Genomic DNA, 26,197 nt, shown 5'->3' with positions numbered 1-26,197 from the left:
ACCCAGATGTCAGTCTCTTTTTTTAACTATGAAGATTGTTTTTCCTCTTTGGCATTTGATCACGAACAGAAGAGATTAAGGGTTTTTTTCTGTGTAGCCATCTTACCAATAACTTCTCGGGGACCGAGCTCCCAACCTGTCGGCAGCGGTAAAAAGAAAAAATCGTTCCCTTTGTCAGAAAATCATTAGCAGGCTGGGTTGACAGGCCTCATTAGAACACGCTGCAGTGTCTTGCTGTGACCAGCCTGCACGGCTCCTGTCCACACACACGGTATCATGTCTCCCCTGTTGCCCCTTTCAGGTAAAGAAGCAGATTTTAGATGAAAAGATCTACTGCCCTCCCGAGGCTTCTGTGCTCCTGGCTTCTTATGCCGTCCAGGCCAAGGTAGGCTCAAAGAAGAAAAATGCATTCTTCCTGGGCATTAATGCATGTCACAGGATCACACTAGTCATCTGTTTCTTTGGATCTTCTAGGCTTCAGAGACTTTCCCCAGAAAGTGGGATGCTGTGGCACTTGTGGACTTGGGGGACCACTCTCACTGTTCCACTGCTGTATCATCTTGTGATAGTGTCTGTGTGTGTATAAACGATAAGTGTACAGCTTGATGAATTATCTGTGTAATCTCACTGTGCACACATGGTTAATTATATTCACCCGGCCAACCTCTCTTTTTATTAACTAGGAAGAATGAGGTTATCGTCTCCAGTTTTGGTCAAACATGGCCTTGGGGTCAGAAAGGCCCAGGTCCTCATTGCAAACTCATCTTCTGAGGACCAGCGGCCCTATGCCTCGGGACCATGTCACACCTTGGGGACTGTCCTGCTTCATCCACCTGGATGGACGTGCTGGCTGTGCTTACGGTCGGGTACTGCAGGCTCTCGGCCCCACCAAGCCCAGCTGAGCTGTCTGGTGACCTGAGAGTCTTTCACAGAGAAATCGCTGCAGACTGGGAGTGGTGGGAGAGGGAGACCACTGGTCTTGTGCTTCTGTCCTCTCTGTTTTTATAAGATGCGCTACAGGGTCTGCCCAGGGTGCTTCATGCCCGTCAGATTTCCGACTTCAATCACATGCCACTTTCTCCTGATCCCTCTGCTTATTACCTTTCACTGCAGCATAAGATGACCTCAGAATTGGGACACCTGGGTTACTTTTGTGATTTTGCATAATCTTTTCAGTTATTATTTTCCTTTTTAGTTAGAGGTATCCATAAAGCCATTTCCCTGAAATTTTAGAGAAATTAATAAGACCCTCAACGTCTTAGCCCACTTTTTGGGGTAGCTTAAGATAATCTCAAAACTGGCCTGTCATTTGGAGGAGAAAAGGGTCTGTATGTGCTCGTCACACTAACAGAAGCATCAGGGTCATTTGATGACTCGTCTAATATTTGCTGAGTATTCACTGGCCTGAGGGGAGGTTGTTGACTCTGTCACTGATACAGACACAAGGTGAGTATCTGCCCTCAGTGATTTGCCCAAGGTCATTTGGGCAATCTTGGGTAAAGCTAAGGGCAGAATTCATGGCTTTGGGATTGCATTTTGTGCCTCCCCTATTCCATTATCCTGACAAATGAGTAATTGAGAAAACAGAAAAATGGGCCTTAATTCAACTAAAACATATGCTTCCTTTTATGCTTTGATTAAGAATATTAATAACAGGAAAAATGTGTCCTTTCAATCAGTATCGCCCTGACAGTGATGAAGCAGTTGTCACTTTCATTAAATCTGAGCACTTCCTGGCCCGGAACTGAGCTTCTCTCTAGCACGCCTTCTCCCCGGCTGAGAGGAGGCCCAGGTTCTCAAAGATACTACCTCTCTCTGAAGGGGTAGCCTTTAGTCTCAAAGGCTACATTTTCTTTGCATAAATTTTGGGCCACAAATTCAAAGGCCACCTGTAGAAAAAAAATAACTTTTCAGGGAACCAGCAGATGTTTGCTTAAACAGATTTCACTGTAGGAAAGCCCTCCTAATTTGGATCCTGCTAATTTAGAGATGAAAGTGATTCACAGACAGCATATGGGGTTCATATGGAGGAGCGTGCTTTAACTGTTTTTCCCGGTGTAAATTGTCAGGAACATACAAATAAAGGTAATCTATGGCTTCAAGTCTGCATTTGGGAAACTAAGGATTATTATAACATGCTTCCAGTTTCTAGGACAGCTGTTAATATTAATAGGGTGCCTCTGATTACAATATTGATCAGATCTTACACGCCTGTAGCGTTTTACAGTTTTACAAAGTGTTATAACCTGAATATTTCTTGCAATACTCAATGGAGTCTTTTCTGTAAGCCAAAGAATTTAAGGCTCAGAAAGGACTAATAATTTGTCTGAAGTCACAGTACTTGATGTTAATTTTTTTTTTTTAATAAATTTATTTATTTTTGGCTGCGTTGGGTCTTAGTTGCTGTGCACGGGCTTTTCTCTAGTTGCAGCGAGCAGGGGCTACTCTTCATTGTGGTGCACGGGCTTTTCATTACGGTGGCTTCTCTTGTTGCAGAGCACAGGCTCTAGGTGCACAGGCTTCAGTAGTTGTGGCCCGTGGGCTCTAGAGCGCAGCCTCAGTAGTTGTGGTGCACGGGCTTAGTTGCTCTGCGGCATGTGGGATTTTCCCAGACCAGGGCTCAAACCCGTGTCCCCTGCATTGGCAGGCGGATTCTCAACCACTGCGCCACCAGGGAAGCCCGATATAAATCCTTTTTTAAATGGAGTTTGTAGCCCACTTCTTAATGGACAGGATTTGAAGCAGAATGGAGCTGGAGAATGGAGTAGGGGTGAGAACCCTAGTGTCTGGATTGCATAATTTAGCACTTGCTCTTGCCCTCACTGTGAGAGGGGTCTCTGAGTACGACACACTACCTTTCACTAAATTCCAGGTTCATTTATATGGTCACATCAGTACAAACTTTTCAGTAAATCATCCTGGTTCCTTCCATTATATTCCATTTCTTTTCTTCCACAACCTTTCTGAGACAGATAGGAAATGTAAAAGTGTGGTGGGGAAAGTGAATTGAGCTCATTAACACATGGGATGTAATTACTCACAAATGTATTCATTACAGTATTTCAGCTGTTCAACTGATATAGACAGTTCATTCCAAAGCATAAAGAAACAATTACCCTTAAAGCATAAATACAGATATTAATCACATGGTTCAGTTAACAAGAACCATATTTCTTAGTAGGAGTTTAGGTTTTTTGTTTTTTTTTTTTTTTTTTGCGGTACGCAGGCCTCTCACGGTTGTGGCCTCTCCCGTTGCGGAGCACAGGCTCCGGACGCGCAGGCCCAGCGGCCATGGCTCACAGGCCCAGCCGCTCTGCGGCATGTGGGATCTTCCCGGACTGGGGCACGAACCCACATCCCCTGCATCGGCAGGCGGACTCTCAACCACTGTGCCACCAGGGAAGCCCATTTAGGTTATTTTTGAATCAGAAATATAGGCTGGTTTTTTTGGCCCAGTCATGTGACACACCAAACCATCTTGCAATGTCTTAAGCCACCTGTTGGATTTTATATTGACAATTTGGTGTTTGAAATGTGTTCTTATTAAAAATGACTTTGGGAAAGAATGGTATGTAATTCCCCAATCTTGCAGGGCTGGCCAGCAGATTCCTAGTGTTCAGAGAGAGAAAAGACTGGTGGGAGAGGAGGCTTGTTGTTTCCTAGTGCTCTTTGATGCTAGTTAGGGGCAGAGTGCCAAAAGGCAACTAAGAAGTTGGGTATATGTAAAGTATAGGTAGAGTGGCAAGAGTTGAGGCTGGAGAGGTCTGCTGGGGTTCAGATCATAAAGGGTCTTAACTTTATCCTGTGGGGGATGCAGAGCCAGTGAAGGGTTTATATTTTAGACAGATCCTTTGGTGGCTGTGTGAAGGACAGATTGGAGTAAACCAGTTTGGAAACAGGGAGACCTGTTAGAAGGCTGTGGTGGTCATCTGGCTGAGACTGTGGGGTTCCCAACTTGGGCAGTGGTCAGTTGGATGGGAGGAGACTAACTTTAAAATAATCCAGGGGAAAAAATACCCAGGAGGTAAAAGTTGATATAAATGGTACTATCCTCTGCATATTCCCCTTTCTGGGGGGCTTATCCTTTTGCAAATGGGTATTTTCTCTCACTCAATGTCAATTTTGATATGTATTGTGTTGTACTTGTCGATGTAGCTCATTGATTCTAACTGCTGTATGGTAGCCATTGATGAATAAGCCTAATTTATTTTTCTATCCTCCTGAGGAGGAGGTAGGTTTAGTTTCTGCTGTTTCCCTATTATAAGCAGTGCTTTACTGAGAACTCTTTTATATGCTTCCTTGTGTACCTGTGCAAAAGCTTTTTCCCCTTAAGGTAGATTTCTAGAAGTAGAATTGCAGATATATCCCTGAATATAAATAACTCTAAGGTTTCTAAGAAAAAAGCAGAAAAATGGGAGCAAAGGATACAAATAACAAGCAATTTATAGAGTATGAGAAAAATCTGTAACTACAAAAAGATGCTCAATCTTATTAGTAATCAAGAAAAAGAAGAATTAAAGCAACAATAAGGAAACATTTCAAACCCATGAGATTGACAAGGATTAATATAGGATGGATAAAGAACAAGGTCCTACTGTATAGCACAGGGAACTACATTCAATATCCTATGACAAACCATCATGGAAAAGAATATGAAAAAGAATATACATATATGTATAACTGAGTCACTTTGCTGTACAGAGAAAATTGACACAACATTGTAAATCAACCTCAATTGAAAAAAAAAAAAAAGTAAAATAAATAAATAAATTGAATAGAAGCTCTGAGCTCATTTCCATGCAGGAATAGACTGAATTGGCATAAGCTCTGTGGGGTGATGAGTATGGTAGGGGCCTGTCAGTGAGGAGACACCCCCTCCCCGAGTCCCCGAAATTCCACTCCTAGGCCGCCACTCTAGAGGAAATCCTGCATAGCGCACCCTTTTCACTTAAAACTGTCAGAAGAGATCTTAAAGTACTCAGTTTTTTAAACTATTGAACTGTATTTCATAGAACAGAGGGGCTGTGGTTTATTTAAATATCTTTTTTTGTTGTTTTGTTTTTGTTTTCTTTTTTTAAATTGAAGTATGGTTAATTTACAATGTTGTGTTGGTTTCAAGTGTCCAGCAAAGTGATTCAGTTATACATGTATGTATATATTCTTTTTCAGATTCTTTTCCGTTATAGGTTATTATAAGATATTGAGTATAGTTCCCTGTGCTATACAGTAGTTCCTTGTTGTTTATTTAAATATATCTTTATTGGTAGATACTTAGGCTTGTTTTTCTTTCTATTACTTGTCTATTTAAATGGGTGTAGTGAACATCCTTGAGTACGCCTGTTGGGGCACATACGAACAACATTTGTCTATGATAAATATCAAGAAGTGGCATAAATGGGTTGAAGGATAGGAACATTTAAAGTTTAGATAATGCTAAGTGAAAGAAGCAGACAGGAAAGGCCACATATTGTATGATTCCATTTGTATGAAATGTCCAGATGAGGCAAATTCATGGAGACAGAAGGTAGGTTGAGTGGTTGTCAGGGGACAGGAGGAGGAAATTAGGACTTACTGCTAATGGGTAAGGGATTTCTTTTTGAGGTGATGGAAATATTCTGGAATTAGACAGTGGTGATGGTTGTACAACATTTTGAAAGTACTAAAAACCACTGAATTATATGCTTAAAATTGTGAATTTTATTATGTAAATTTTATCTAAAAAAATTTAAATAGTTATGACCAAATTGCTCTCCAAAAGTTCCTAATTTAACTTCTACCAATAGTGGTGAGAATATCTGTTTTTCCATATCCTCATCAACAGTGGTTGCTATCAGCCTTTTAAATTTTTGCTAATTTGACAAAAAAGTAGATTTTTTTAAAGTTTTCATTTCCTTGATTACCACTGGGGCATCATTTTCATAGACTTATTGGCCATTTGTATTTCTTTCCTCTGTGAATCAAGTGTTTATGACTTGCCTGTTTTTTCCACTTTATTGTTTGTCTTTTTCTAATTCAGTTATAGGACCTATATATTATGGATATTAATCTTTTATCTTTTTTTACATGTCAGTCCTTTTCGTGTTTTGAGTGACTTTTGGAATGACTTCACCAACTTAATATACACATGTTCTTCTATATTTTATTCTGGTATTTTTATGGATTTTCATTTATAGGTTTAAGTCTTTAATCCATCTGGAATTTAGTGACTGGTGTGCGGTTGGGATCTAACTGTTTATTCTATATATGTATTGATTAGAACTTTATGTTTCATGAAATCCTATTCAGAGCATTTGGTCTAATTTTTCGTACATATAAGCAGAGGAAAGTATTTGTCTCTGTTTAAGAAGTGACTCTGAGAGTCCTTTAAAAGGTGAACTCCCTTCTTGAATTTAAATTCAATTGGTTTATATCAGGGGTGGATCCAGGTTTTGTGGGCCCTGAAGCTTATATAATTTAGGGTGTTCTTTTAATGCAAGAACACCAAATTATTAATATAAAATTAGGTACAGGCCCATGCAGGTGCAGAGACCTGAAACCCAAGCCTCATTAGCTTCCCAGCAAATTCACTCCTGCTTATGTTATTGGGATGCCTCTGTACATAAAATGAGGAGGAACAGCCATCTCCATCCATGGAGTGGTCTGAATTTCTTTTATATTCACCAGCCACCACAACTTGAGGATTTTCTTCTTCTTTTGTTTTTTAAAAAGACATTTAAGGGCTTCCCTGGTGGCACAGTGGTTGAGAGTCCGCCTGCCGATGCAGGGGGACACGGGTTCGTGCCCCGGTCCGGGAAGATCCCACATGCCGCGGAGCGGCTGGGCCCGTGAGCTGTGGCCGCTGAGCCTGCGCGTCCAGAGCCTGTGCTCCGCAGCGGGAGAGGCCACAACAGTGAGAGGCCCGCGTACCGCAAAAAAAAAAAAAAAAAAAAGACATTTAAGAGCAGGCACATACCTCAAGGTGGCTTTAATGTTATAAGTGGAATTAGTCCAGTGGAGAAGTTCCTTCAGCAGTGTCTTTGCCACCTCCCCAGTGCTCAGATGTAGCATTTGATCAGTGGAGTAGCTGGGAGCTCAGTATGACAATGTGGATCATTAATCTTGCAAGCCTTTGGAGCCTGAATTTACAGCTTTCATTTTGCATATCTGCTTGCAAAAGCACTAGAGTTTGGTCAGCACTGTTGAGAGGTTTGCAAGTACAACTCACAGGGCTTTCTTTATCATCCTCCCCCTTTAAGAATCTGACAGGCAAAGAGTAACCAGTATCATCATAAATAACGTAGCTGATGACAGTGATACCTGACTCATTATGAGCTGGGCACCATGCAAAATGCTTACCTGACTGTCTTCATCCTCGTCACCCCCCAGGAGGCAGGCACTGTTCTGACCCTTGCTTTCCAGATGGGGAAGCTGAGGTTTAGAGAGAGGGTGCCTGACTCGGGGCCTCAGGGGATGCTCCAGAGCCCGCCCGCCCCCCGCCCCCCCCCCCCACCCCGCTTCAAAATCCTCCAAGACAAATGCTCTCGTTTGACAAATTAGGAAACAGACTTGGAGAGTTGACATGACCTGAGTTTTTAATCTTTTGACATCAGGTTGTATTGAATGCTGTGTGTTAATCATAGTTTTAAAATTTTTATGGGTCGGGACTTCCCTGGTGGTCCAGTGGTTAAGACTCCACGATCCCAATGCAGGGGGCAAGGGTTTGATCCCTGGTTAGGGAACTAAGATCCTGCATGCCTTATGGTGCAGCCAAAAAAATTAAAAAAAAAAAAAAATTTCTGGGTATTTCATTTAATCCCCACAAGAATCCTATAAGATAAATACTGTTGTTATTCCCATTTTACATATGAGAAAACAGACACAAAATTTCTAAGGTCACAGCTAATAAGTGAAGGAGCTGGAATTGAACTTTAAGCAGCCTGCCTCCCATACCCCCTCCCCCCCAATTTCAGGCTCTTACCTGTACTCTCCGCAGAGAGTACTGTTAAAGCTCATACAGTTCCTGACTTATTACACCCCCCTGGCCTTTCAGAGATCCAGAGAAACCAGTTTCCTTCATTTTTTTTTTTTTTTAAATTTTTTTGGCCACACCGAACAGCATGCGGGAGCTTAGTTCCCCAACCAGGAATCAAACCCATGCCCCCTGCATTGAAAGCGTGTTGTCTTAACCACTGGACCACCAGGGAAGTCCCTCCTTCAAGTTTTTTAAATGAAGAAATGCATAGACAGGGTTAAGTATTTAAGTTTGACCAGTTAATTTTTTAAACTGAAAAAGCAATGCACTACAATTCTGTTATTTGCAAGGTAATTATGAGGTTCATAAGAGATATTAATCCTCGGGGCTTTTATAGAAGGGTAGTATGGGAAAAAGTCATGATTTACAGTTGATGATGAACATCTCTTCAGTCTCATGAGTGTCTGTTGGAAAACTCACCAGAAATCTAATTTAAGGTTCTTTGGGAATGAGGGTAGGCCATGTCCTCACCTAATTTGGTGGGATGTAGAGCCAACAGCCTTGTGCCAGACCTTTCTTTTGTTTTTCCAATGTTGGTGGCAAAAAGGAATGTTTATAGAAGATAATACTAAAATACTGAGCTTTGCTGTTTTGGGTCAAAAGAAAAGCCACTGAATGCTGATTGACAAGAGATAGGCTTTGATCGTCTATATATTTTATGGTTAGTTTCTTTTAAAAAATTCCTTCAATTCTGATTATTTCCTGGTCAGACTCACTTTCTAGGAAAGGGGTATTTGTTTGTTTGTTTGTTTTTTTATAAATTTATCCATTCTATTTATTTTTGGCTGTGTTGGGTCTTCATTGCTGCACGCAGGCCCTCCCTAGTTGCAGCGAGGTGCGCAGTTTCTCATTGTGGTGACCTTCCCGCTGCAGAGCAGGGAGGGGTATTTGTTTTGAAATCAGAAAATAAACTTCAAGTTATTGTCCCTGGTGAGTACATTAAAATGCAGGCCCCAGAGTGATTTGCTCTGCAGCTTCAGGAAAATCTGTTAACATTTTACTCATTTCTTTGTCTGTACGATAGAAATGACAGTGTTGGCATCAGATTTTTCCAAAGCATTTTTCAGAGCCTTGATTGAAAGGTATTAAAAATATTGCTGGCATTATCCCCAGCTCCCACCTATCAGTTGGCTCCAATTACCAGCCACTTAGAAGCATTTATAGGTAAGACTCTTATCACTGGTTGCTAATCACAACTTACACAGTTATGTTTTGTTATCTCCTTTCAAAAGCTGTTTTGGTAGTGACGGCTTCCTTCAGGAGTTAGAAAACTTGGCCACATTTCTCTACAAATGTCACATTCTTATTAGCATGTCACCCATCCATCCCTTATGGGATTATGCGACTCTGTTCACAGATATAATCAGTTTTGTATTTTCATCCAAGGATAACAAACTAGCAAGGTTGCAATCTTGACTTGTCATCAGAATTAAATTGCTCCCTGGAGCTGGGAGGGACAGAGGCTGAGTCGACCTGTTCAGAAACGCAGTTGTCTTTAGAATCTCAATCCCACGCTCTCCTTTTCCTCTCCTTCCAGTATGGTGACTACGACCCCTCTGTTCACAAGCGGGGATTTTTGGCCCAAGAGGAATTGCTTCCAAAAAGGGTAAGAAGTCAAATTCCCTGTTTGGGAAGACATAACCAAAGGACCGGAAGGAATATTGGACGTAGGTGGCAAGAACATTTTTATAAATGTTTTGTAATCAATCTCGAATAATGATCTCTGTTAAGAACATTAAAAAGCAAAGGTTCGTGGGATTCATTTGGGGTTGCCAGGACAGGCATGGCCTGCGGATGGTCCTTTCTTTAAAGGTGGGGGAGCTCAGTGATTCCTAGGGAGGGGCGTGGAGCAGCCTGAGTTCAGCCTGGGGAAATGAGCTGTTTGCAGCTGCGCAGGCGGGGTGGATAGGGATGAGTGGGGGGGGGGGCATTGTAGCTTTTAATCCTTGGTGGTGTTCGTCTTGTTCATTAGCCTCAGAAGCAGTCCTTCCCTCCCTTTTGCTGCTTCTGATTTTATAGCTCCGCTCCCCTGTCATGTGTGATAAAGGTCTGCTCCTCACCTTCCCCTGACTTTACCTGCTCCTGTGATGATTTCTGCAGAGGCAAAGGCAGCAGCACGTACAGCCTGGCCCGCGGCTGGCCCGAAATTAGTGAGCTCTGCTCCTGAGCAAGGTCCTCCCCCTGGGCTCTATGGCCCAGGAAAGAGGGGTGCTGCCAGGCGAGGGGAGCCCCGCGGCCTGAGAAATGGTGCAGCTTTCCGAGTTGTGACTCAGGTTGAACGGTGCTTATTTACACGCCCACCTCTGCATGTGACTGGCTCCCTGTATGTGGCTTTTTAAAAATAGCTTTGCTGTTTTGTAAAAATGATGCATAATTATAAAAACACCAAACAATACCAGAACTTTCTTTGTGTGTGGGTTTTTTATTTTGCTCTCTTTTTTGCTAGGTAATAAATCTGTATCAAATGACTCCAGAAATGTGGGAGGAAAGAATCACAGCCTGGTACGCAGAGCACCGAGGCCGAGCCAGGTGAGGCTGCTTCATCACTGATTTATATTACCTTATGGGCCTTTTTTTCTTTCTTAAGGAACTACAAAACTGGGATGTGTTTGTTGAACAAAATGCAGTACCGAAGTATACAGAAGAAAAAGGGAGAGCTGGCAGCAGTGCTGGTCTTCGGTATTGTGTGTGTCCTTCTTCTGGTGCGTGGGGGCGTGGGTACTTACTGCCTGTCAGGATGTACAGACCTACTGCATTCAGTGCTAATTTATGTTCATTTTAAGAATTCTACTGAGTCCCTCCCATCAGGAAGCGTGCACAAACCTCTTAGATAGCCTCATCCACCAGAGGGCAGACAGCAGAAGCATGAAGAACTACAATTCTGCAGCCTGTGGAAGGAAAACCACATTCACAGAAAGATAGACAAAATGAAAAGGCAGAGGACTATGTACCAGATGAAGGAAAAACATAAAACCCCAGAAAAACAACTAAATGAAGTGGAGATAGGCAACTTTCCAGAAAAAGAATTCACAATAATTATAGTGAAGATGATCCAGGACCTCAGAAAAAGAATGGAGACAAAGATCAAGAAGATGCAAGAAATGTTTAACAAAGACCTAGAAGAATTAAAGAACAAACACCTAGATGAATTAAAGGACAAACAAAGAGAGATGAAGAATACAATAACTGAAATGAAAAATATACTAGAAGGAATCAATAGCAGAATAACTGAGGCAGAAGAATGGATAAGTGACCTGGAAGACAGAATGGTGGAATTCACTGCCGTGGAACAGAATAAAGAAAAAAGAATGAAAAAAAATGAAGACAAGGCTTCCCTGGTGGTGCAGTGGTTAAGAATCCACCTGCCAATGCAGGCAGGGGACATGGGTTCGAGCCCTGGTCTGGGAAGATCCCACATGCCGCAGAGCAACTAAGCCCATGCACCACAGCTACTGAGCCTGTGCTCTAGAGCCCATGAGCCACAACTACTGAAGGCCGTGCTCTGCAACAAGAGAAGCCATAGCAATGAGAAGCCCGCGCACCGCAACGAAGAGTAGCCCCCGCTCACTGCAACTAGAGAAAGCCCATGTGCAGCAACAAAGACCCAATGCAGCCAAAAGTAAATAAATAAAATAAATAGAAAGAAAGAAATGAAGACAGCCTAAGAGACCTCTGGGACAATATTAAACGCAACAACATTCGCATTATAGGGATCCCAGAAGGAGAAGAGAGAGCAAAAGGACCCGAGAAAATATTTGAAGAGATTATAGTTGAAAACTTCCCTAATATGGGAAAGGAAATAGCCACTCAAGTTGAGGAAGCGCAGAGTCCCGGGCAGGATAAACCCAAGGAGAAACATGCCAAGACACATAGTAATCAAATTGTCAAAAATTAAAGACAAAATTATTGAAAGCAACAAGGGAAAAATGACAAATAACATACAAGGGAACTCCCATAAGGTTAACAGCTGATTTCTCAGCAGAAACTCTACAAGCCAGAAGGGAGTAGCACAATATATTTAAAATGATGAAAGGAAAGAACCTACAACCAAGATTACTCTACCCGGCAAGGATCTCGTTCAGATTTGACGGAGAAATCAAAAGCTTTACAGACAAGCAAAAGCTAAGAGAATTCAGTACCACCAAACCAGCTCTACGACAAATGCTAAAGGAACTTCTCTAAGTGGGAAACACAAGAGAAGAAAAGGGCCTACAAAAACAAACCCATAACAATTAAGAAAATGGTAATAGGGACATACATATCGATAATTACCTTAAATGTGACTGGATTAAATGCTCCAACCTAAAGACACAGGCTTGCTGAATGGATACAAAAACAAGACCTATATATATACTGTCTACAAGAGGCCCACTTCAGACCTAGGGACACATACAGACTGAAAGGGAGGGGATGGAAAAGGATATTCCATGCAAATGGAAATCAAAAGAAAGCTGGAGTAGCAATACTCATATCAGATAAAATAGACTTTAAAATAAAGAATGTTACAAGAGACAAGGAAGGACATAATGATCAAGGGATCAATCCAAGAAGAAGATATAACAATTACAAATATATATGCACCCAACATAGGAGTACCTCAATACATAAGGCAACTACTAACAGCTATAAAAGAGGAAATCGACAGTAACACAATAATAGTGGGGGACTTTAACACCTCACTTACACCAATGGACAGATCATCCAGACAGATAAGTAATAAGGAAACACAAGCTTTAAATGAGGTAAGTAATAAGGAAACACAAGCTTTAAATGACACAATAGACCAGATAGATTTAATTGATATTTATAGGACATTCCATCCCAAAACAGCAGATTACACTTTCTTCTCAAGTGCGCTTGGAACATTCTCCAGGATAGATCACATCTTGGGTCACAAATCAAGCCTTGGTAAATTTAAGAAAATTGAAATCATATCGAGCATCTTTTCTGACCAGCGCTATGAGATTGCAGGATACAAAATTAATGCACAGAAATCTCTTGCATTCCTATACACTAATGATGAAAAATCTGAAAGAGAAATTAGGAAACACTCCCATTTACCATTGCAACAAAAAGAATAAAATATCTAGGAATAAACCTACCTAGAGAGACAAAAGACCTCTATGCAGAAAACTATAAGACACTGGTGAAAGCAATTAAAGATGATACAAACAGATGGAGAGATATACCATGTTCTTGGACTGGAAGAATCAATACTGTGAAAATGACTATACTACCCAAAGCAATCTACAGTTTCAATTCAATCCCTATGAAATTACCACTGGCATTTTTTACAGAACTAGAACAAAAAATCTTAAAATTTGTATGGAGACACAAAATACCCTGAATAGCCAAAGCAGTCTTGAGGGAAAAAAATGGAGTTGGAGGAATGAGACTCCCTGACTTCAGACTGTACTACAAAGGTACAGTAATCAAGACAATATGGTACTGGCACAAAAACATAAATATAGATCAATGGAACAGGATAGAAAGCCCAGAGATAAACCCACGCACCTATGGTCAACTAATCTATGACAAAGGAGGCAAGGATATACAATGGGGAAAAGACAGTTTCTTCAATAAGTGGTGCTGGGAAAACTGGACAGCTACATGTAAAAGAATGAAATTAGAACACTCCCTAACACCATACACAAAAATAAACTCAAAATGGATTAGAGACCTAAATGTAAGACCGGACACCGTAAAACTCTTAGAGGAAAACATAGGAAGAACACTCTTTGACATCAAGATATTTTTGATCCGCCTCCTAGAGTAATGGAAATAAAAACAAAAATAAACAAATGGGACCTAATGAAACTTAAAAGCTTTTGCCAAGAAAAGGAAACTACAAACAAGACAAAAAGACAACCCTCAGAATGGGAGAAAGTATTTGCAAACGAATCAACGGACAAAGGATTAATCTCAAATATATAAACAGCTCATGCAGCTCAATATTAAAAAAAAAAAAAAAACCCAATCAAAAAATGGGCAGAAGGCCTAAATAGACATTTCTCCAAAGAAAACATACAGATAGCCAAGAGGCACATGAAAAGCTGCTCAACATCACTAATTATTAGAGAAATGCAAATCAAAACTACAATGAGGTATCACCTCACACCAGTTAGAATGGGCATCATCAGAAAATCTATAAACAACAAATGCTGGAGAGGGTGTGGAGGAAAGGGAACCCTCTTGCACTGCTGGTGGGAATGTAAATTGATACAGCCACTATGGAGAACAGTATGGAGGTTCCTTAAAAAACTAAAAATAGAATTACCGTATGACCCAGCAATCCCACTACTGGGCATATACCCAGACAAAACCATCATTCAAAAAGACACATGCAGGGACTTCCCTGGTGGCTCAGTGGTTAAGAATCTGCCTGCCCATGCAGGGGACATGGGTTCAATCCCTGGTCCAGGAAGAGCCCACATGCCGCAGAGCAACTAAGCCCGTGCGCCACAACTACTGAGCCCACGTGCCACAACTACTGAAGCCTGTGCGCCTAGAGCCCATGCCCCGCAACAAGAGAAGCCACCCTAATGAGAAGCCTGTGCACTGCAACGAAGAGTAGCCTCCGCTCACTGCAACTAGAGAAAGCCCGCATGCAGCAAGGAGGACCCAACGCAGCCAAAAAATAAAATAAATAAATATTTTTTTTAAAAAAAGACACATGCACCCCAGTGTTCATTGCAGCACTATTTACAATAGCCAGGTCATGGAAGCAACCTAAATGCCCATCAACAGATGAATGGATAAAGAAGATGTGGTACATATATACAATGGAATACTCAGTCATAAAAAGGAACGAAATTGGGTCATTTGTAGAGACCTGGATGGATCTAGAGACTGTCATACAGAGTGAAGTAAGTCAGAAAGAGAAAAACAATTATCATATATTAACGCATATATGTGGAACCTAGAAGAATGGTACAGATGAACCAGTTTGCAGGGCAGAAACAGAGACACAGATGTAGAGAAAAAATGTATGGACACCAAGGGGGGAAAGTGGTGGGGGCATGGTGGTGGGATGAATTGGGAGATTGGGATTGACATACATTCACTAATATGTATAAAATAACTAATAAGAATGTGCTGTATAAAAAAATAAAATTCAAAAAAAAAGTTCTATTATATGCATATCCCATAGCTTTTGCATCCATTCCTCTATTGATGGTATTTGGAGTAGCTATAGGTCTTTCACTTTTACAGAATGTTCTGCAGTGTACAATCTGATATCATTATATAATTGTATGAGTAGTTCTGAGGATAGATCCTTTAGAGGAGCTGCTGAAGCAAAGGATGTGAGCATTTCGCGTCTTGACAGGTGCCTCCAAATTGCCCTCTGAAAAGGTTGTACCTATTTACAAGCCCATCGGCTGTGTGTGAAAGTCTTCCCCCCCCATTCTCTCCCCAACACTGGTTTTTAACCAATCTAATTTTTGTGATCTAAAAGATGAAATTTTGTATCTTAAATATTAATTAGCATTTCCCCAATCACTTTAGGAATTGATCATCTTTTCATTAGCCTTTAATATTTTTTTTCTCTTCTTCAAATCAACTTCCTATCACATGTTGTTGTTGTTGTTGTTGTTGTTTTTTGCGGTACGCGGGCCTCTCACTGTGTGGCCTCTCCCGTTGCGGAGCACAGGCTCCAGACGCGCAGGCTCAGCGGCCATGGCTCCTGGGCCCAGCCGCTCTGCGGCATGTGGGATCTTCCTGGACCGGGGCATGAACCCGCGTCCCCTGCATCGACAGGCGGACTCTCAACCACTGCGCCACCAGGGAAGCCCACATGTTGTTTTTAACTCTTAAAAAAGTATACCGAAAAGTGGACAAGTCGTAAATATACCACTTGATGGATTCTTATAAAGTGAAAACACCAGGTAACACGAGGTGACAAGAAAGCACGTGCCCCCGATCACTCCTTCCCAGAGGTAACCACTCTTCTGAATCCAACTCCATGGATTAGTGTTGCCTGTTTTAAACATTGTATAAGTGCAATCAGACAGTTTCTGTTATTTGTGCCTCACTTCTTTTATGCAGCATGATATTATGAGATTTCGGTTTGTGGCTTGTAACGGTGGTTTTTTCCATTTTTGTTGCTGTGTAGAATCCCGCTGTATTCATAGACCACACATTATTTATCCATTCCACTATTGATGGACATTTAGGTTGTCCCATTGTCTCCTGGTTTTTGCTGTTACAAATAACATCAAACAATTTTCCAAAGCAATTGTATCAATTTACCTCAACAACGTGTGTGATTTCAAGTTTCTCCACCTGCTTGCCACTGCTTATCCTCTCAGGTTGAATTTTTTAAATTCATTTGAGACCATATTGAGATGGGAGAGAGGGAAGAAGGCAAGGTCATAGGGAGAATTGAGTTAAGATATTTCAACACTGTACCTATCTGGGAGTTTTCTGCAAGTCATTGCTACTTCAAGAGCTTCCTTTAAGTCTGACTCACAACTTAGAAGTGGGTGAGCTGGCTTGGGTTTGACAGCCTGGATAGCTCTTGCCCTAACCTCTAGCAACATCCAAAGGATTAAAATCAGGAAGGTGCCTTAACCTCCAATAACACCCAAAGGAATAAAATCAGAAAGGCAGCTCTCAGGTAGCTTGCAGAGAGAGATACATCATTACCAAAACCTTCTAGGTGAAGAAAGTACGCAATTAGATAAAGCAACAGCTTACGTAAAGTTCGAACATACAAATCCATTTGAGGGAGCAGATGTACTATGTGCTTTTCTTGAATTACTCAAGCCGGGTGTCACTATTTACCAAGGGTAAAGCGTGAAATTGAAGCCAAGAGACACTAATGAATCGATTCCCTTGTTTTCATGGGGACGGGAAATTCTGCTTCACCTCTGTGTGGTGTGGTTAACAGACTTGGGATCGGGCAGAGCTTGGCTGGTAGCTGCCTGGCTCGCGTCTTCCCACAGTTTCGAAGCTCAGCTCGGTGTGCGCCGCCCTCCAGATTTCTCATTTCCGTGCCAGTGACGGTGTCTTTCATTCTCCTCGCAGGGACGAAGCTGAAATGGAATATTTGAAGATAGCTCAGGACCTGGAGATGTACGGTGTGAACTACTTTTCAATCCGGGTGTGTAGAAGCCTCTGCGAGTTCCCTGTGTGTGGGTGGAGACTGAATGAGGGCAGACTGTTAAAACGGGTCCCTCCCCATCCCAGGGCGGTATTCAACAGTTCAGGGGAAGAGGAAGGGGAGGGTCTAAGAGCCTCATTTTCTATATTGGGACTTAAATTAGATCCTAGGTGATTACGTATCAGTGGAGCCCGTGAGGGCCTGGTCCTGTCTGGGCAGAAACCTGTCTGAATGCTCTGGTGTAACATTTGAGTATCTCTGGCTCTGTGAGATCCGGGTCCACAGGGAACACCTGTAAATACTTTCTTCCCCCAGGACACAAGGAGAATAAAGCTGCTTTTACAGATTACTGATTTGTTTGGGTGGGGACTCTCCCTGGCAGGCTAATTGATTTTCTATGCAGACCATTAACAGTCTGCTGTCCTCTGGGAACCCGCTGCTCCTGCACCGGAGAAGCGTTTGTTTTCAGCCCCTGTCCGGCCTTTCAAGCATCTTTCTCCTGAGGCTCTGCTGCTGGTCGCAGCTCCTCCCAAAGGAGTTCATGCGATTTGCTGAAGTATTTCATTCCCGGTTCCAAACTGTAGATGAGTAGACAGTAAAACAGCCATCATTATAGTTAAGGCTTGCTTTCCTTTTCAGGGTTTCCATAAATTTTGTATTAAATTTAGGTAAATTGAAACACATGTAAAATATCCTAGGGATAGCTTTCTACTTTGTTTTCTAAATACGTATTTTTAATGGATCATTTGCATAAAATAAGGCACGCTGACAAATTATGTCATTTTTGTATAGTATACAAATGCCTAAAAGATTTTCCCTAATAACGCCAAAGGTTGTTTTCTAAAGTTTTATTAATTTGTATTTGCTAATTGTTTGGTTTCTTTAAGGTCAGACTCATTTGACACATTTCTGTGGTTTTGTCCATATGACTCCTCTTGCTCCACCACCTACATTCTAGAAAACTAGTATTTTGTAACCTTTCAAAACCAGCTTCTTATGAGGGAATATTTCTACAGCAGACTAAATTATACTATTTTGTGCGTGTGTGTCTTGTATTGCGTGATAGATGAGGCTAATGGATATTTTAGTGTCTTTGTGTTAAAGTTCCCGAAATTTCACCATCACCTAAGGAAGACGTGTGCTTAAAACAATTTGAAAGGGGCTGCTTGAGTCCCCACTTCTCTGTTTATTCTCTAGAACAGTTGGAGCCTCATGATAGGAGGCAGAGGGTGCAATCCATTTTTTTAAAAAACTTAAGCTAGAAACATAATGAAACGTCTTGTTTTCCAAAACGTACTATAGATTTTTAAAGCACAAAGCCTCACTTGTGTTAACACAGTGGTTTTAAGAGCCCTGCAGATGAGCAGACGACTCTCCCTCCTGGTTTGGTGATCACATCTGACTTCAGGTGTTAGCTCAAGTAAAAGATGTATCTCAGAGTGCTCACTCCTCCTTCTGACGCCTGCTGTTAGCCTTGTACTTCTCATCACAGTCCCGGCACCTTCTCGGTTTGCAGACCTTTTATCCTGCCCTGGAGTCTTGGGTCCGTTTCCTTGTTGTCAGCAAGGGGTCAGGTGTGGGGAGATTCCCCCCACTGCCGTACGAGGACCAGACTGCAGCACAGGGCGATGGGCCTGCAGCCCGAAGAGGTGGCTTCCAGGTGCACACTGGTCAGTGATATGGGGGCCCAGGGCGCTTGCCCTATGGGTGCCCTGGCTGCTGGCCGGACTGCCATCAGAGTTACAGCCTGTGTACAGTCTATCAATTAAAGTTTTACACAGCTTTATTGGGGTACAATTTATATATAATTCATTTTGATGTATTTTTCCGATATTTTGTAGTAAAAAGTTTCCAACATGCAGGGAAGTTGGAAGACTTTTACAGTGCATACCTATGTATACCCACAGCCTGGATTCTACAGTTAACACTTTATACTTGCTTTATCACATTGAAACTACATTTTAATGTAAAATAAGGCCATCTGATCCCAGCATTTAGAGTTTTCTTTCTGGTAGTACAATAACCTTTTCTTTTAATATAAGAGGTGTTTAATCCTACAAGTTTTTATTCTACATCTATGATAAGCCAGTTATTTAATTAGCGGTAACAGTGTTTCGATTACCTCTACTTTAGCCATCGAGCCAGTGACAGGAGCCCCCAGTGATCCTTCCGTGGGACACATGAGTAACAAGAATGGTATCATTTTGCCTCCACCTGCCCCAGTTCAGGAAGCTGGAGGCCCCCTGGGTTCTAAGACAACAGTGACTTCTGTTGGGACCTGTTGAAACTTGTCACATGTAACGGTCTATGCCAGGTTCTTCGGGAAGTTGAATAAAATCTTGAGCCTCAGCTGGAGGTGACGGTGGCTGTTCTTTGTCAAATCTACAGAATAAAAAGGGCACAGAGCTGCTGCTCGGAGTGGATGCTTTGGGGCTTCACATTTATGACCCTGAGAACAGGCTGACCCCCAAGATCTCCTTCCCGTGGAACGAAATCCGAAACATCTCGTACAGCGACAAGGAGGTAGGACCTGTCTGCACTGTAGATGCCCTGGCGGCCCAGCAGGTTTTTCCCCATCTCTCCTCCTTCTGGAGCAGCCCCAGCCAGACCGCTCCTTGTTAGCAGCAAGATCCTTTAATTCCCAGGCTTTGGGTTTTTGCTTGTTGATCTTTATAGTATTTACAGAACAGTACTGGCATCCTATTTTCAAACAGCATCACTAAACCCCTCTGCTGACTAATGAGAGGCTGGGAAGCTCAACTGTCAGGACTAAAACCTGGAGAACAGTAAACAAACCAGAAAGTAACCCTTTCTTATTACTTGGCTTTCTATTTCTGGTGAGAATTCTCTTTGTTTTTTTATTTTTAAATAAATTTATTTATTTTATTTATTTTTATTTTTGGCTGTGTGGGTCTTAGTTGCTGTGCGTGGGCTTTCTCTAGTTGCGGCGAGAGGGGGCTACTGTTGGTTGTGGTGCGCAGGCTTCTCATTGTGGTGGCTTCTCCTGTTGCGGAGCACGGACTCTAGGCACGCGGGCTTCAGTAGTTGTGGCACGTGGGCTCAGTAGTTGTGGCTTGCTGACTCCAGAGTGCAGGCCCAGTAGCTGTGGCACACGGGCTTAGTTGCTCTGCGGCATGTGGGATCTTCCCAGACCAGGGATCAAACCCGTGTCCCCTGTATTGGCAGGCAGATTCTTAACAACTGCGCCACCAGGGAAGCCCCTCTCTTTATATTTTAAATGCGGTGTATATTAAACCCTATCTCTGTGTCCAGTGCTTGATTCATGCGGTGCAGAGATATGGGTATACACACACACACACACCTCTCCATAACATGTATATGAATGTATATGTATTTTTTATATATATATATATATATATATAAAATACATAATGTATACATATCAGCAGTGATATAAAGGATATCAGGCCAACTTGCTTACAAGAATTAAAGAAAAATTAAGTTTGAATAACTCAAATGAGCACTCTAACTTAGAATTCAAATATTACTACATAGGATTGTGACTTTTCCCTAATGCTGTAATCCTATATTTATTCATTCTTTGTTAATTTTTTTTTTTAAACATCTTTATTGGAGCATAATTGCTTTACAATGGTATGTTAGTTTCAGCTTCACAACAAAATGAATCAGTTATATATATACATATGTTCCCATATCTCTTCCCGCTTGCGTCACCCTCCCTCCCACCCTCCCTATCCCACCCCTCCAGGCGGTCACACAGCACCGAGCTGATCTCCCTGTGCTATGCGGCTGCTTCCCACTAGCTATCTACCTTACGTTTGGTAGTGTATACATGTCCGTGCCTCTTTATTGCTTTGTCACCGTTTACCCTTCCCCCTCCCCATAGCCTCAAGTCCATTCTCTAGTAAGTCTGTGTCTTTATTCCTGTTTCACCCCTAGGTTTTTCATGACATTATTTTTTTCTTAAATTCCATATATATGTGTTAGCATACGGTATTTGTCTCTCTCTTTCTGACTTACTTCACTCTGTATGACAGACTCTAGGTCTATCCACCTCATTACAAATAGCTCAATTTCGTCTCTTTTTATGGCTGAGTAATACTCCATTGTATATATGTGCCACATCTTCTTTATCCATTCATCCGATGATGGACACTTAGGTTGTTTCCATCTCTGGGCTATTGTAAATAGAGCTGCAATGAACATTTTGGTACATGACTCTTTTTGAATTATGGTTTTCTCAGGGTATATGCCCAGTAGTGGGATTGCTGGGTCATATGGTAGTTCTATTTGTAGCTTTTTAAGGAACCTCCATACTGTTCTCCACAGTGGCTGTATCAATTTACATTCCCACCAACAGTGTAAGAGGGTTCCCTTTTCTCCACACCCTCTCCAGCATTTATTGTTTCTAGATTTTTTGATGATGGCCATTCTGACTGGTGTGAGATGATATCTCATTGTAGTTTTGATTTGCATTTCTCTAATGATTAGTGATGTTGAGCATTCTTTCATGTGTTTGTTGGCACTCTGTATATCTTCTTTGGAGAAATGTCTATTTAGGTCTTCTGCCCATTTTTGGATTGGGTTGTTTGTTCTTTTGTTATTAAGCTGCATGAGCTGCTTATAAATTTTGGAGATTAATCCTTTGTCAGTTGCTTCATTTGCAAATATTTTCTCCCATTCTGAGGGTTGTCTTTTGGTCTTCTTTATGGTTTCCTTTGCTTCGCAAAAGCTTTTAAGTTTCATTAGGTCCCATTTGTTTACTTTTGTTTTTATTTCCATTTCTCTAGGAGGTGGGTCAAAAAGGATCTTGCTGTGATTTATGTCATAGAGTGTTCTGCCTATGTTTTCCTCTAAGAGTTTGATAGTTTGTGGCCTTACATTTAGGTCTTTAATCCATTTTGAGCTTATTTTTGTGTATGGTGTTAGGGAGTGATCTAATCTCATACTTTTACATGTAGCTGTCCAGTTTTCCCAGCACCACTTATTGAATAGGCTGTCCTTTCTCCACTGTACATTTCTGCCTCCTTTGTCAAAGATAAGGTGACCATATGTGCGTGGGTTTATCTCTGGGCTTTCTATCCTGTTCCATTGATCTATATTTCTGTTTTTGTGCCAGTACCATACTGTCTTGATTACTGTAGCTTTGTAGTATAGTCTGAAGTCAGGAAGCCTGATTCCTCCAGCTCCATTTTTCGTTCTCAAAATTGCTTTGGCTATTCGGGGTCTTTTGTGTTTCCATACAAATTGTGAGATTTTTTGTTCTAGTTCTGTGAAAAATGCCACTTTGTTAATTTTTTAAATTAATTTTTATTGGAGTATAGTTGCTTTACAATGTTGTGTTAGTTTCTGCTGCACAGCAAAGTGAATCAGTTAAACATATACATATATCCACTCTTTTTTAGATTCTTTTCCCATATAGGTCATTACAGAGTATTGAGTAGAGTTCCCTGTGCTATACAGTAGGTTCTTATTAGTTATCTATTTTATATATAGTAGTGTGGATATGTCAGTCCCAATCTCCCAATTTATCCCCTCCCCCGCCCTTTCCCCTTTGGTAGCCACGTTCATTGTTAAGTTTAAGAGAGTTTTTGAGCATCTCCTTTGTGTTAGGTTTTGTGGGAGAAACAAAGATGTAGAGAATGCAGTCTCAGCCCTCAGGGAAGTTATAGTCAAGTAGTGACTCAACTGCCGTGATACATAACCTCAGTGTGAGCGGCTGGTGACAGAGGTGGTGATGATATGGTGCTTTTCCACCTGCCAGCAGCTTTGCCCTGGCTCTGATTCAGTTTTCACAAGAACACTGCTGTGAGAGTAGGGGCTGTGTTCTGGTTGCTCTGTGTCACCTCAGGAAGCAGAGATGCAGAGGGATCAGGTGACCTGTGTCTGGTGAGAGGAATAGCAGAAGCCACATCCCCCGAGTTTCCAGAGAAGCACAGAGGACGGGCCCTGAGACTCTGCACCAGGCTGAGGAAGGCAGGCCCGGGCGTGGACTGAGTAACAGAGACGGCCCACGTGGCTGCCTGCAGAGCCCCCACCCCGTGCAGGTTTCCTGCTTTCTCTTTCCTCGTGTAGCAACTAGAGGAAAGGAGCACCAGGCCCCTGGTTGCCAGTATGTGGTTGAGATCCACTCGGCCATGCTTGATGAGACAGATTGAGCTTCTTAATTCAAAACATTTTGGCTTCTCAGATTTTTGTAAGTAATCCAGGAGATGAGCATTTAGGTATTTCTTTTTTAAAGCACTTAAACTGAAAGTTCTACGTGACTTAAAGCAGTAGGTGTGCTGGTAGTTTTTCATCTCCTAATTTCATAAAGTCTATTTACTGCACATCCACAACTTTGCGTGCTAAAGGCTCCCAAAACACTCATCCTTCACGGAAGCCAAGCAGTGAAGTCTCCCCTAGTGCGATGGCTCGACACAGTAAACTAATATTCCCTCTCCCGGGGCAAGGCGCCCCCGAGTTCCGTCAGGTCACTAACTCGCACAGTGCAAGGGCCCCAAGCTGGCTTGACATGATGAGAAGTAGTCTTGGTCATTATATACAACCACCATGCTGTCACAACAGAAGTGCTGGTTTATTTTAAGTGAGCCATTGATTCTGTGTGCATGCCCCGGCATGGCACAGAGCCTGTGGTTTCCCCACTCCTTGAGGTTTCCCACTGACAGCTCTGGGCTTTGATAGCAGGGCCAAAAATAAGCTCACGAAATTCATAAATAGCAGCCTACACAAGAGCAATACTGCTTCTAAGTTCACTTGACCAAAAGCGAAACAAAGGACCGTTTTTCTGTCCTCTGTGTGCTAACCCCTTGTTGGACAATACAGCATGTGAAAGAAATACCCAAGAATAGATCTTCCTAAACGACTTCATCTGCTTAGCAAGTCTTTCTTGGGAGTGGATATTCATGTTTAAAGTGCATCTCTGTCTATGACATAAATCACAGCAAGATCCTTTCTGACCCATCTCCTAGAGAAATGGAAATAAAAACAAAAATAAACAAATGGGACCTAATGAAACTTAAAAGCTTTTGCACAGCAAAGGAAAACATAAGACGAAAAGACAACCCTCAGAATGGGAGAAAATATTTGCAAATGAAGCAACTGACAAAGGATTTAATCTCCAAAATTTACAAGCAGCTCAATATCAAAAAAACAAACAACCCAATCCAAAAATGGGCAGAAGACCTAAATAGACATTTCTCCAAAGAAGATATACAGATTGCCAACAAACACATGAAAGGATGCTCAACATCACTAGTCATTAGAGAAATGCAAATCAAAACTACAATGAGGTATCACCTCACACCAGTTAGAATGGTCATCATCAAAAAGTCTACAAACAATAAATGCTGGAGAGGGCGTGGAGAAAAGGGAACCCTCTTGCACTGTTGGTGGGAATGTAAATTGATACAGCCACTATGAAGAACAGTATGGAGGTTCCTTAAAAAACTAAAAATAGAACTACCATACGACCCAGCAATCCCACTACTGGGCATATACTCTGAGAAAACCATAATTCAAAAAGAGTCATGTGCCACAATGTTCATTGCAGCTGTATTTACAATAGCCAGGACATAGAAGCAACCTAAGTGTCCATCGACAGATGAATGGATAAAGAAGATGTGGCACATATATACAATGGAATATCACTCAGCCATAAAAAGAAACGAAATTGAGTTATTTGTAGTGTGGTGGATGGACCTAGAGTCTGTCATACAGAGTGAAGTAAGTCAGAAAGAGAGAGACAAATACCGTATGCTAACACATATATATGGAATCTAAAAAAGAAAAAAAAAAAGGTTCTGAAGAACCTAGGGGCAGGACAGGAATAAAGATGCAGACGTAAAGAATGGACTTGAGGACACGGGGAGGGGGAAGGGTAAGCTGGGATGAAGTGAGAGAGTGGCATGGACATATATACACTACCAAATGTAAAATAGATAGCTAGTGGGAAGCAGCCGCATAGCACAGGGAGATCAGCTCGGTGCTTTGTGACCACCTAGAGGGGTGGGAGGGAGACGCAAGAGGGAGGAGATATGGGGATATATGTATATGTATAGCTGATTCACTTTGTTATACAGCAGAAACTAACACACCATTGTAAAGCAATTATACTCCAATAAAGATGTTAAAAATAAAAAAATAAAAAAAAGAAATAAAGTGCATCTTTGAAATCTAGGATGTGTCCGGTCTCATCAGGAATGAATGAGAACAACAGTTGCCGTTTTTTCTTTATATTCGACCCTGCCTGGTAGTCTGGCCCTGGGTTCTCCTACTAAGCTACCCACCCTCCCACCCGCCCATCCATAGCATTCCTCTTTCTCTCTCCTTTGCTTTTGTAGTATTTTCCTTTTCTACTGCAGTCCATTCTTTGTCACTCTTTAACCGTATTCTTTCTATTAACAGTTTTCTTCAAACCATCCCCATGTTTGGAAATCTGGGGTGACACCCTGTATGCTGTCACATCAAATCTAAGCCCTTCTGACTGCCCATCCCCAGCCCACCTCACCAGCCCCGACTCCTGCCATCCTCCCAGTCTAAACCCATGGTTTTATCTTAGTCATCAAAGAGTTAATAATCACACACACACACACACACACACACACACACACACGCGCGCGTGCGCACTAACACTGCTCATTTCCCCATCTCTGCCTTATTCCTATTGCTTGCCCTGTCCAGAATGCCCCTCCATCCTACCTTTTAGCTTCTCTGTCATATTCTTTGTCTAAGACCAGCTTATGTCCATACTACCCTGAGGATTTGTGACTTGTGCCACCCAATGAGGCACTAACACGTGATGTAATCTCTTGAGTAGTTGACTCTTGTTGGTCTAGTTCCAGCCAGGTGGTGAGCCTCCTGTAGGCAGGGCCGCCTCTGCGGCGGCCCTCCCAGTGTTGGCCTCAAAGTTGGGCCTGTCAAGGGTTTGTATTTCAGATTTCCAAGCCTAAGATGGTGCCGAGAACCCAGCTTCCAGGATCCTGAACTTCCTGGGCACCATGAAGCCAGGACAAGGCATGGCCTCGTGCTGGAACTTTGCTAGGGGGGGTTGCTGCTTTTGTGGAATTTCCCAGTTGGTGGCAATGTTCTAGGCTATCAGA

General features: G+C 42.0%; 1 protein-coding gene across 3 annotated transcripts in view; it reads left to right on the top strand.

Annotated features, from left to right (window-relative positions):
• The window catches only part of NF2 (NF2, moesin-ezrin-radixin like (MERLIN) tumor suppressor), an 80,038-nt gene that overhangs the window by 29,579 nt on the left and 24,262 nt on the right, over positions 1 to 26,197 (top strand). For all 3 annotated transcript variants that reach the window (XM_030860756.2, XM_030860757.2, XM_030860758.2), the window contains exons 4-8: positions 302 to 385; positions 9,549 to 9,617; positions 10,458 to 10,540; positions 17,039 to 17,114; positions 19,503 to 19,637. In XM_030860756.2, coding sequence (XP_030716616.1) covers positions 302 to 385; positions 9,549 to 9,617; positions 10,458 to 10,540; positions 17,039 to 17,114; positions 19,503 to 19,637 — 447 coding nt within the window. The remainder of the gene's footprint in view (positions 1 to 301; positions 386 to 9,548; positions 9,618 to 10,457; positions 10,541 to 17,038; positions 17,115 to 19,502; positions 19,638 to 26,197) is intronic.

The sequence above is a fragment of the Globicephala melas genome, chromosome 13 (genome assembly GCF_963455315.2).
Source record: "Globicephala melas chromosome 13, mGloMel1.2, whole genome shotgun sequence".
In the NCBI taxonomy this organism is placed as follows: Eukaryota; Metazoa; Chordata; class Mammalia; order Artiodactyla; family Delphinidae; genus Globicephala; species Globicephala melas.
This window is presented reverse-complemented; position numbering and strand designations above follow the sequence as displayed.